At 40.6% G+C, this 13,910-nt stretch overlaps 1 protein-coding gene across 1 annotated transcript in view; it reads right to left on the bottom strand.

Moving 5' to 3' along the window:
- Positions 1–677: 677 nt before the first annotated feature.
- The window catches only part of LOC137273201 (ankyrin repeat domain-containing protein 50-like), a 54,539-nt gene continuing 41,306 nt past the window's right edge, over positions 678–13,910 (bottom strand). The window contains exons 4-5 of the mRNA XM_067805702.1: positions 1,946–3,921; positions 678–773 (exon numbers count right to left, since the gene is read on the bottom strand). Of these exons, the coding sequence (XP_067661803.1) occupies positions 678–773; positions 1,946–3,921 (2,072 nt within the window). The remainder of the gene's footprint in view (positions 774–1,945; positions 3,922–13,910) is intronic.

The following is a 13,910-nucleotide window of genomic DNA, read 5'->3' as shown; positions in this document are numbered from 1 at the left end:
ACGGCAACTGCAGTTGTGTTCAAACAAAATTTATAAGTGGTATCTTGGAAACGGTTTTAAGTTTTCTAAATGCAAAACTACTTGTATACATTTTTGTAGAGTGTATGAGTTGATGTTTACCGTCACATCGGCAATATTGCAGCCATATCGTGACGAGAACATTTCACTTAATAAAATGACAAAAGTAAAGAGTAAAAGCTGGCGACAATGGACAGTAAAAATACTAGACTATGAACGTAAAACTAGTATGTAAAACTAAAACACTGTAACGAGAGAAGACAATACAATATATAACACGGGTTATAGATCACCAACAACTGAGGGTAGATAACCATACTAGGGACCGTGGGGACTTACATTACTTTTGCTACCTACATGGAACCTTGCTGGATTTACATCATCCCCTCAGCCGCTGACCATTATAAGACGATTTACTTTGAAAGTTCTGGCTGGGACTTACGTACACATTTTTGTAGAAGGTATAAACCGCATAACTGTTTCTAAATGGCACTACCATTAAATATATTATGCCACATATTACAACCTAATGCCTGAAGGATTTACTAATAGTTGTTTCCGATTCCAAGTGGGGAGGGGAGCAAGCAACCCCTTACTGCTTTATCAATCTTTATGGTTTCATCGTTTATGGTGGAGCTTGCAAAGGCGACCTAAACCTTTCAGATTCTGTCCACCATGAAGTTCAGGCACTGTGCCTTGCCTCCTTTCGAACTTCGCCTGTTGACAGTCTCTATGTCGAGGCTGATGAGCCATCTCTTTCACAATGCCGTACAAAACTAGCTTTACAACATGTAATAAAACAATATTACAGCGAGTCAAATCCTGCAAAGAAATGTATCTGGAAACCCCTCTTGAAGATCTATATAACAGGAAGTCTTCTCTTGTTCCGTCTCTTGGTATACGAATTAAACCAATCATTTCTGCTGCCGCTATTGAGCTGGAAAATGTATCTCCTTCCAATCTTGTTTATACTCCTCCTTGGCAACTGGTGAGACCTGAGGTTGACCTAACTCTGACAAAGTTTAAGAAATCTGATACAAACAAGAATATATTCAATTAAGAAGTAAATACAGTACATACAAATCCATATTCACAGGTGAGTCTAGATCATCCATATAGATAATTAAGATGTAACGGGGACAAATCATGACAAGACGTGATTAATAATATCATCAAGGTAGAAATTCAATAACTGGATAGAAATGGTCGTAGAGGGTAAGGTTAAGTTGATATTGATGTGGAGCCAAGTCGAGAGTCGGGGGTACTCGTCTGAGCCCAAAACTGGGGTCGAGGGCATGTACACACTCATTTGATTGTCACTAAAAAGATAAACCCAGGGCACCAGCATTCCGACTAAGACTGAAGTTTTGAGGCCGAAGTCCCTAATTAAGTACCAAGCAGAGTAGGTTCAAACAGCATCTCTAAGGTTGATTAAAACGCTATTGAAAGAACATCCCCGTCTGGCGAGCTAGGGGAACTACGGTAAAGGTCCAAAGGTCCTGACACTGTACCTCTCGTACATACTAAGTCATCAGGACCTAAGTACGAGTTCCGGTAAAAGTCATCCCAGGTGTGGAATAACTGACAGGTAAAACAACTACGAGTCCGGTAAAAAGACATCGTTAAAGAACTCTTGCGCCTGTTCTGTGCTGCCAGCATCACAACTGTTCTCCCACAACTTGCTCTACCATGATTTCCAATATGCTCTGTCAAAGTTCACACTTCAACCGCACAGGCTGAGTGAACGGTGGTCAAACAGAATCCATCTGTGATATATACGTTGGCTTATACTGACAAGTACATTACAGGAACAACAGTAAAAAAAGACCTGACCGCAGACAGTTCAGGGATGGTGCAATTACATAGACTACAGGTGCAATACAGTAAACTAACCTGAAACCTATGACAAGTCAGCTCCTTTACTCACGAGTAACGTTACCACGTCTTTATGTCCGTATTTTTCTGCCAGCATCACTGGTGTCATATCCTGCACTCCTCTACAGTTGATATCTAATACATTCTGTGAGAGGACATACCTCACGACCTCCAAACGTCCTTCCTGACAGACCAAATGAAGGATGTTGTTCTTGCCATCATATGTGAGTGACAGATCGGCGTTATTCTGTACAAGTAACTCAACCACTTCCTTGTGTCCCCTTTGTCCTGCTGACATCAATGGGGTCATATTCCCATAGCCTCTGCTGTTGATGTCCGACATATTCTGTGAGAGCACATACGACACCATCTCAACGTGTCCACCCCGGCAGGCATAGTGAAGGATGGTGTCACCTCCATTATCCACCAATATCAGATTATGGATTGTACTCACAATTAGATCCACCACACCTGTATGTCCCCTTAACGCTGCTCCTAGGATAGGTGTCATCGTCTGAAATCCTCTACTGTTGATGTTCACCATATTCAATGAGAGGACGTACTTCACCACTTCAACATTTCCACCCCGACAGGCATAGTGGAGAATGTTGTCACCTCCCCCATCTAACTGTGTCACATCAGCTCCTTTACTGACGAGTAACTTTATCACATCTGTATGCCCCGTTAATGCTGCCCTCATTAGCGGGCTCATCTTCTGAAATCCTCTACTGTTCATGTCCGATATATTCTGTGACAGCACATACGTCACCACTTCTACATGACCACCCCGGCAGGCATAGTGAAGGATGGTGTCACCTCCATTATCCACCAATATCAAATGTTTGCCTGTATTCACCAACAACTCCACCACATCTTTGTGCCCCTTTAACGCTGCTCCTAGGATCGGTGTCATCGTCTGAAATCCTCTACTGTTGATGTTCACCATATTCAATGAGAGGACGTACTTCACCACTTCAACATTTCCACCCCGGCAGGCATAGTGGAGAATGTTGTCACCTCCCCCATCTAACTGTGTCACATCAGCTCCTTTACTGACGAGTAACTTTATCACATCTGTATGCCCCATTAATGCTGCCCTCATTAGCGGGCTCATCTCCTGAAATCCTCTACTGTTGATATTAACCATTTTCTGTGAGAGGACATACTTCACCATTTCAACATTTCCACCTCGACAGGCATAGTGAAGAATGTTGTCACCTCCATTATCTGCTAATGACACATAAGCTCCTTTACTCACAAGTAAGTCTATCACATCTTTATGTCCATCTTTTGCTGCGATCAATACTGGTGTAATATTTTCTCTCCACCCACTGTTGATGTTCACAGTATTCTGTGAGACGATGAACTTCACCGCCTCTATGTTTCCTTCCCGGCAAGCAGACTTAAGCATGTTTCTGTGTTTGTAATATCTGAGTGACCCATCAGGTCTCTTACTAAGGAGTACGTGTACCACTTCTCCATGTTTGTACTCCTTTGCCACCATAATCGGTGTCATATTCTTTGATCCTCTTCTGTCAACATCAACCATATTTTTTGAGAGGATGTACTTCACCACCCCGGCATCTCCCCCTCGACAGGCGCAGTGAAGGACGTTATCACCTGTTTCATCCACTAGTGACACGTCAGCTCCTTTGTCAACAAGCAACTCCACCACGTCCTTGTGTCTGTTCTCGGCTGCCATCATCACAGCTGTTCTCCCGCACCGCACCCTACCGTTGATATCCAACACATTCTGCAAAAGGACATGATTGACCACCTCCACATGTCCACCCAAGCAGGCCGAGTGAAGAATGGTTAGACCGAATCTATCTGTGATTGACAAGTTGGCTCCTTTGCTCACAAGTAACTCAACCACTTTTTTATGTCCCTCGCCAGCTGCCCATATCACGGGTGTTCTACCAATCCATTCTTGACAGTTAATGTCCTCATGACCTTGGGACAAGATGTCTTTTACCTTAAGGAGGTCCCCTGCCTTACAGGCGCTGTTTAGTTCACAAGACAAAGTCTCTGCAACACAAGTTTTCCGTTCATATATATTGGAAAAGATTATGAAGGTTACAAAACTAAAATTGCAGGATATCATATGATGTCGTCATTGCTAGCTCTTTGTCATATATTTACATCATTATGTTCGGTTATAAGTATGATCAGGTTTTACGAAAGGAAGCTTCAAATTACAATTAGATAATGGAAGGTCAATTCACATAACTCCATGTGTATTTTTTCTCAAGTTACAGTGACGTGAGCAGGGACAATATGTACCATCACACTTGTTCATCAGTATATCTCTATTGATGAAAGTCAATTCTATGCCACCCTATGTCCATGTCTGACTACCCGTTGCAGTAATGCAAGCCTGAACACGACCACGATGAGATTATTCGAATTGACATATTGTTCCCCATCTTTATCCCTGACTGATGTTGGTGACATGCCGCATATGTGTTTTTTAAGAGGGTTGCCCACATATGATTGAGACCAAGACACATCGGACGGGACGGTTGAACGGGAATGTGTGAGTTGATGTTCTGAATGTTCTACATGAACCTTGACCAAACAGGTCTGGAATTAATACATGACAATTTTATGGATAGCAACTTCTTGGGTTTATTTTCACGACGTTTCGGGGCTTACCCCAGCCCCCTCATCAGGTTGAGCTGAACTGAACAGTAAGCTAGGATAAGCCCCGAAACGTCGTGAAAATAAACCCAAGAAGTTGCTTTCCATAAAATTGTCATGTATTACTATGCCAACTTCTAAATACCTTTGAAGAATCAGGTCTGGAATTGTCAGCTGACCAGTTCACATGACTTTTGACAAATGAGAACAAATCAAATCGACAATAATAATGAGCCTCGTTTTGACATCACTGCTGGCACCTGCCCAAACAAAGGTTCTCCAAAGTCTGATGTGATGAGGCACCCGTGGCGAGCCACCTCCTCGTGGTGGGTGCTGGGTAACGCCAAGAGCTCGCCGACACCCCCGTAGTGGACCCGGGGGGATATTTGGTCCACCAACCCGTTTGCCGTGGGTTGCGGCCCTGTGTCGGTGGAGGAGGGGATCCTGGTGGTTGAGGGCAATGGGAGCAGGACCAATGTTCCTATTGCTCAACACACCACTTTGGCCCTTACTTCACCTAGACGGGTGGTAGAACTGGCCCAGTTCTATCAATCGGCTGGTCACGCCAAGCCCTGAGCTACAACTATTTCATGCTCAAAATTTATGAAACTGGTAATTTGATTTTTCATGCTTGGCTCTTTGGAGATTGTAATTTGAAATTCATCATTTTATATCTGTTTTTGCCTAGAGTCGTATGCCCAGAAGGCGGTGGCTCATGGGCCAATCTGGTGGAAATATTAATCTTTTGATTTTTCTACTGGAGTATATCATCCGGGTATCCTTGGTGCTGCAAGCTGGAGGCCCGCTTGCTTTGGCATTGTCCTTGTGATACTCCGTGGTGGGTGGGGAGCTCGGATGATGAACCATTTAAAACCAACTATGGCTTACGAAACCCCCATTAAAAAAGCAAAACGTCCACTGGACCCTGATGAAGATGATAATGAACACAGACCGACCCAATCAATTGACTACTGGCCACGCTTTATAGTGATCGAGACTCATGATAAGACACCACTAAAGTTGAACCCGTTTGCAGTATCGAAGGCTATTCAAGGCATTGCGGGTGATGTCAAAAATGTTAGACGCTTGCGTTCAGGAGCTCTTCTCATTGAATGTAGTAAACGACAGCAAGCTACAAACCTGATGACAACTGAAATGTTGGTAGGAATTCCTGTGTCAGTCTCAGCTCACAGGACGCTCAACACTAGCAAAGGCATAATTCGAGATCGTGATCAGTTGTTTGCGGACATGACGGAATTAGATATTGGGACAGAGATGAAAGATCAAGGTGTCATGCATGTCAAAAGGTTTACAACCCGGAAAAATAAAGAAACTGTTCCAACAAACACATACTTGTTTTCTTTTTCCTCGCCAACTGCTCCAAAATCTGTGAAAGCTGGATACTGTAACATCGCTGTTGATACCTATGTTCCTAACCCATTAAGGTGTTTTAAGTGCCAAAAATTTGGACATGGAGTGAATAGTTGTACATTGTCTGTCACGTGTGCTCACTGTGGTGAGCAGACACATACAACAGAAGATTGTACCAACAACTTTAAGAAATGCGTTAACTGCGCCGGAAGTCACTCGTCTTTCTCAAAAGACTGTCCAGTTTGGAAACGGAACATGGAAATCAACAAAATCAAATATACTCAAAACATTAGCTTTGCAGATGCAAAAAAACTTGTCCAAAGATCAGACTTAACAGAAACTTATGCTTCTGTTACCCGAACATCGCCTTCGCCAACCGTGAATGTAATCAAGTCTTCTGTTTGCTGTCAAACCAACTTAACATGGATTAATACTGACACTCCTCAGACTTTGCTACCTGAATCATCCACTCAAACTGCTGACGTACTTCCGGAGCCCATGGGTGTTCAGGATGTACCTTGTACACAGGAGAAATTATCTCAGACAAATGCAAAACGGACGTCTCAATCCAATGTGAAAGAAACTGAGAAAAACAAGCTTAAATCTAGATGTGAATCTTCACAAAAGGGTAAAAGTGGAAGAGCCTCAAAGGGGTCTAGTAACAAAATCCAACTTTTTAATAAGTTCGGATCCTTGGAAGATATGGATGTTTCCGAAAACATCCAAACAAGGGCACATAGCTTGTCGCCCTCCAAAAGAGTGCGGGGTAGATCCCCAATAAATCCCCCCAAAAGATAGTTTATTCCAATAATATTGTACAGTGGAACTGCAGAGGACTGAGGACTAATTTACATGAATTACAGCTAATAGTCCAAGATTTTACACCTTCAGCGTTATGTCTCCAAGAGACATATTTAAAACAAACAGATACATTTGACCTTCGTCATTTTAATACATATCATTGTTTTTCACCTCCGGGTGATAGAGCCTCTGGTGGATCATCCATTCTAGTCAGACAAAACGTTATTCAAAGCCCTGTATCACTTATTACCAACATGCAGGCTGTTGCAGTGAGAATTACTTTACATGTAGCATTTACGCTATGCTCTCTCTATGTTTCGCCGTCTTCAACGTTTGCCAAAACTGATCTTCAAGCTCTATATGACCAGCTCCCGAAGCCCTGTATTATAATGGGAGATTTAAATGGGCACAACCCACTCTGGGGTAGTGTAACTACAAACACTAAAGGGAAATTGTTGGAGGACTTTTGTTCCGACAATGATTTATGTATTTATAATGATGGTTCCAACACATATTTACACCCAGGTACTGGGACTTATTCTGCTCTCGACTTGTCATTGACAAATTCCGAACCATTAAATGAATTCGAATGGTCAGTCCACAATGACCTGTGTGGAAGTGACCATTTTCCTACTATATTAAAAGCTGTAACTCCATCTGATGTTCCTCCATCATCAAGGCGGAATTTTAAAAAGGCTAATTGGGCTTTATATGAAACACTGTGTGCTGAAAAACTAAAACCAGAACGTTTTATTGACGTTCCTGATGCTATTAAATCTTTTTCTGATGAACTGAATTCCATAGCTGATGAGTGTATACCAAATTCCTCTGTAGTTCCACACATAAGAAAACCATGGTTCAACGATGAGTGCAAACAAGCTAGGAAGGCAAGGAAAAAAGCAGAACATTATTTCCGTCGCCATCCTATGGTGCATAATTTAAATAAATTTAAAATTTTAAATGCTAAAGCACGGCGTACTTTTAAACAAAACAAACGCCAATCTTGGCAAAATTATGTGTCCAAAATAAATTCTCGGACACCCATGTCCAAGGTATGGAACATGGTCCAGAAAATCAAAGGTAAAGGTACTAAATCTACTGTCCATCATCTTAAACATGGAGATCAATTGCTTACTGATAAACCAGATATTGCTAATAAACTAGGTGAAACCCTTGCTAAACACTCTTCCTCTTCTAATTATGTACCAAAATTCCAGCAATATCAAAAACAAGAAGAAAAGAAAACTATTAATTTCAATTCTGATAATGGGGAAGATTATAATGAAACGTTTTCTATTCATGAACTCCATACTGCTCTTGATCAAGCTCATGACACTGCTACTGGAGCTGATAACATACATTATCAACTCCTGAAGCACTTACCGGAATCCTGCCTAGAAACTCTTCTCAATATTTTTGATGATATTTGGACATCGGGTAACTTTCCTCCGTCATGGCGTGACGCCATAGTAGTACCAATACCTAAACCTGGACGTGATCATACGGATCCGTCCAATTATCGACCTATTTCACTAACTAGCTGTGTTTGCAAGACCATGGAACGCATGATAAATAATCGACTTGTTTGGTACTTGGAAACAAATAATCTTATCACAGATATACAGTGTGGTTTCCGTAAAAACAGAAGTACTGTCGATCACTTAGTGCGTTTAGAATCATTTGTTAAAAACGCACTAATTAATAAACAACATGCTGTGTCTATCTTTTTTGATCTTGAAAAAGCATATGACACAACCTGGAAACATGGTATTTTGAGGGATTTACATGACTTTGGTTTGCGAGGTCGTTTGCCTCAATTTATTGCCAACTTTTTAAATGACAGACAATTCCAGGTCCGTGTGGGTTCTACCCTGTCTGATCATTACAATCAGGATCAGGGTGTTCCACAAGGCAGTATTTTATCTGTCACTCTTTTTAGTATCAAGATCAACAGTTTATCAAAAGTTTTAAACGATTCAATTGATGGATCGCTTTTCGTGGATGATTTTAATATTTCTTGTCGAGGTAAAAACATGCATACTATTGAACGGCAACTGCAGTTGTTTTTAAACAAAATAAATAAATGGTGTCTTGAAAACGGCTTCAAATTTTCGAAGTCCAAAACTAATTGTATACATTTTTGCAGAACATATAAGCCACATAAGGACCCAGAACTATCTCTAGATGGCACTCCCATCAAAGTTGTAAAGGAGGCCAAGTTCTTGGGATTAATTTTTGACTCACATTTAACGTTTCTACCACATATCAAATCCCTCAAAACTAAATGCCTGAAGGCACTTGACTTGTTGAAAGTCGTTTCAAATTCTAAATGGGGAGGGGACCAAGCTACCCTCCTGCAACTTTATCGATCACTGATCCGGTCAAAACTTGATTATGGCTCCATTGTCTATGGTGGAGCCTGTAAAAGCAACCTGAAACTTTTAGATTCTGTTCACCATCAAGGTCTAAGACTTTGTCTTGGCTCCTTTCGAACTTCACCTGTTGACAGCCTGTACGTTGAGGCTGATGAGCCATCTCTTGAGCAGCGACGTATCAAATTAGCTTTACAGTATGTAACAAAATTATATTCCAGTGAGTCAAACCCTGCATATAACTGTGTTTTCAGTCCTCTGTGTGAGGACTTATACAATATGAAATCTTCGCTTGCACCGCCTCTTGGTTTAAGAATTAAACCATTTCTTGCTGCTGCCGGCATTGAGCTGGAAAATATAGCTCCTTCCCGTCTTCTCTCTTCTCCTCCTTGGCAGTTGGTTAGGCCCCAAGTGGACCTAACACTGACTACATTTAAAAAATCAGAAACTAATGAATTACAGTATAAACAAGAATATCATGAATTGAAACATAAATATAGCAGTTATAAATCCTTATTTACAGATGGGTCCAAGGACGGTGGCGCGGTGGCTTGTGCCACTGTCATTGGATCCAGAACAATATCTTCTAGATTACCAGACAACAGTTCTATTTTTACCGCTGAGGCTAACGCCATATTAACAGCTCTTAAATATATTCAAAGACGCCATAAACATAAACAATATATAATCTATTCCGACTCTCTTTCTTGCCTTCAGGCTATTAAAAATATTTCTTGTAAACATCCACTTTTAATAGAAATAATTGAATTATATAATGATCTTGCTACTGGCCAATGCGACATCGTCTTCTGTTGGTTACCCAGCCACGTTGGCATTTCCGGTAACGCAATGGCCGATCTTGCTGCTAAGGCAGCACTTAACAAATCTGTGACACCACTTCTTATTCCTTATTCTGACTACAAAGCTAGCATTAGAGCTTACACTCGTGATCTGATGCAGAAGAAGTGGGACACCCAAGTAGGTATAAATAAACTACATGAAATAAAACCTTACATTGGTTATACATACTTGGGTTGTCAGTCCAGATTTGAAGAAGTCATTTTGCGACGATGTCGCATTGGCCATACAAGATACACTCATGCATACCTTTTAAAAGGTGAGGATCCTCCGTTTTGTATCCCTTGTGATGAGAGAGTCACGGTCAAGCATATTCTGCTTGACTGTGTTGAATTCTCCATCACAAGGGATAAATTTTTCAATGTCAAAACTATCAAGGACCTTTTTAGCACTGTTAGTTGTCATTTAATTATTGGTTTTTTAAAAGAAATTGATTTTTTGGTGGAATTTTGAAATTATGTTGTGTAAATAGATGCATTTTAATGATTGGTAGTTTGAATTAGTAACTTGAATCTTTGGTGGCTGTACCCTCAAAGGGGGTTGAAGTATTGTAAAATTATTGTCCTCCTGAGAGGGTACGTAAGTCCACAAACATTCACAGTAAATTTAAGTCTACCAGGATTTTAATCGTAGCATTCATGTTCTTTTAATTTCGGCTAACTTTTCATACAATCGCCAGCAGCTGAAGGGATGGTGTAAATCCAACTAGGGACCATGCAGGTAGCAAAGGTACTGTAAGTCCCCATGGTTCCTAGTGTGGTGATCTACCTTCTGTTGTTGGCGATCTATAGTCTGTTTTTATATTGTATTGTCTAAATAGTGGTATTAGTTTTAACTTTCCATGCTAGTTTTAATTGAAATTGTGATATTCTAGTTGTTTTACTGTCCTTCGTTGACGGGTTTTTATGATTTATATATGCTCTTTTTCATTGTTGAATGTTCTCGTCACGATATGGCTGAGATATTGCCGATGTGACGTTAAGTATTAACTCACTCACTCACTCACTGATGTGATGACGAAAATGTGAACATGTTGCCGACTTTCATTTAAATTTCTCATTCGTCACGTATAGTCTCCTATCGTATTACTGTGAAATACGCCTGTTTCCAATAAATACGTTTGGTCATTAATGAATCAACAACCTACGGTGGAATGGACGCGCTCTGCCACAAGGTTCTCTTCATCTATTTCAAATTGTGCTGTATGGAAGCGGTTAAAGTGACGATGATATGTGAAGCACTACTACTAGACATTAGTGGTTGAACTTGCCATATAATCTGCATCTACTTTGACTCGTTGTTTAAAACAGGACGTAACCAGAAATCAGTCCCTGAATGAGTGAGTTGTCAAATAAAGAAATTAACAACTGTGTTGTAAAAGTTTACGAATCCATACACATTTCTATGATATAGTTACACTAGCAGTATATAATACAGCGGCAGTACAAATTCCACTTCAAAAATCAGCTTAGACTGATAGATACTTGGGGTTCTAGTACGTTCCTCTTCTCTGACATAGAATATAGCACGATCTTAACATAGCGCACTGTCGCCCATGGGGTGTGTACAGGGTCTTAATAGTGATAATTATATTATCTGTCCCTGCTGAGGTGTGCTGGGGCCCACAGTCTCTAAGCCGGTTGAATTTATATTGGAGAGAGAGGAGGTTCATGTCTTCTGTCACTTGAGTTTTTTGATCATGCAGCGGTTAATGAAGTTGTTGTCGCGATGAGCTCACGACCAGTTCAAAGGGCCGGAGATGGTCTCTGAGAATTTCTTCCGTCATGATAGTATACATTGGTATGGCAGCTTCCCATTTTAAGATCGATTTAAATCCAGCCTCTGTTCACACTACTCAGTAAAGTATTTGAGACTGTTCAACGGTGATAATTTTTATCGGGATTTGTGCCTTTCCGTGTACCAAAGTCCCATCACCAGTGGGAGGAAGGCTGTAGAAGTGACAGTGTAATTTACCCGTCTGTTAGTAGCATTTTCAGGGGTCAGTATTGACTGGGAGGAGTACGTTCCATTTCAGGAATACAAATGCTCTATCTGGGCCGACCAGGGACTAACATAGGCCACCAGGCCTTTGTTCTTGTTATTGTTGTTGTTGTACTGTAACACTATGGTATACTCCCTTTGTAAAAAAAATGAAATAAAATAAAGTTCGTTATTTTTGTAAGTGTACTCAACGTTTGGACACACATTTGTCAGTTTGTGACATATCCTTTTTGTTTGTTGACTTCATAAATACGTCCTGCGGTACCTATGTCTGTATGTATGTAATGCTCCGTAAAACGTAGCAAATCTACCGCACGTTTATTGACGTGGGGCTCATACCTTCGACACAGACCTTTCCACATCCACCTTCCACACAGTGGGACTGCAAACTACAGACTTTGGACCCACAATGTTCAGACAAGACCTTTAAACAATAAGAGTAGTATGAGCAAGAGAGTAAGGGTAGACACGTTTACACGTTAATCGCACAATCGGGAAAAGCAGGACGTTATGGCTGTTATGGCATTATTATAACCAGGGGCATTATAACTTTCAAAATCAAATTTAAACTTACGAATTTTTTAAAAGCAGTATTTCTGTTATTTTAAAGCTCGACTAAATCTTCTTACAAACGCCTGTGTTAAATCATGTATTGTCCAAATTGTCCAATTTCTTGTACATATGCTAGTTTCAAATTGGACTTGTGACAGGCTTGACGTTTTGCTGTCCTTTGACGACGGGTTTTATCGTATGTGGATATTCTTCAGAATCAAATTTGTTCTCTTCACGATATGACTGAAATATTGCCTATGTGAGGGTAAATATTAAATCACTGACACGTTATGGTGCACCGTATTTAAGAGTACAGTGGTTATGCATAATCAGACATAACAACTGTTTAAAACACGGTCTATTAGCTTACAGAAGGCCATGACTAGAGATCTTAGGAACGTGTCACGGTATGTCAGCTTTGGAATCAACTCAACACTTACGCTATATATGTCTATACACAATGCCATTGAATATTAAAAGATACCAAGCAATGAGTTGCCTGGAGACACTGGTTGATGATAGTTATTATGATTATCATTTATTTTGATTGAAATTACATTTACACAATGGATAAATGTATTTTACAGTAGTCCAACATTGTAATTTCAATCTGCACACAATCAGCACATACTAACATACCGTCGCACATAAACTACACAGACATACATACAAAAAGCAAACACACACACACACATACACACACATCGACAGCAAACAGCATACAGAGCATACACATACACACAAGACGGACTCCTACATAACATTCACCGACCCACACTGACACGCAGTCACACATAGCATACACAAACACACACTGACATACATAGCATACACATGCACACAGAGACAATTCCACATAACATACACCAACCGGCACTGACACACATAACCTACACCTACACATCGAATCAAAGTTAAACATAACATACACAGAGTCACGACCCACAAACACTGACACACATAGCAAACACAGACAAAAACTGACACATATACATGCAACATACACAGACACAAAATCACACATAACATACACAGACACGCAGTGTCACGTATAACCTGCACAGGCGCAAACAGAGACACATGACATATTAAGACAAACACTGGCACAAACACACAATCACACATAACATACACTGACACATATAATAGACACCGATACACACTGGAAACTGTTACGAGAGTGTACACAGACACACATTGACACATATAACATGCATAGACACAGAATCACATATTATGTACAAAGTGACACACTGACATAATCCCTCATGACATACTCAGACACACATCTTCATACATAACATACACACAATCACATATATCATGCACAGACACACACTGATATACAACAACACATACCATACACACAATATAACACATAACACACAGACATGCGCGATAATACATGACAAACACAAACAC

The sequence above is a fragment of the Haliotis asinina genome, chromosome 1, assembly GCF_037392515.1.
Source record: "Haliotis asinina isolate JCU_RB_2024 chromosome 1, JCU_Hal_asi_v2, whole genome shotgun sequence".
NCBI lineage: Eukaryota > Metazoa > Mollusca > Gastropoda > Lepetellida > Haliotidae > Haliotis > Haliotis asinina.
Note: the sequence above shows the minus strand (reverse complement) of the source record. Positions and strands in the feature narration are given on the sequence as shown.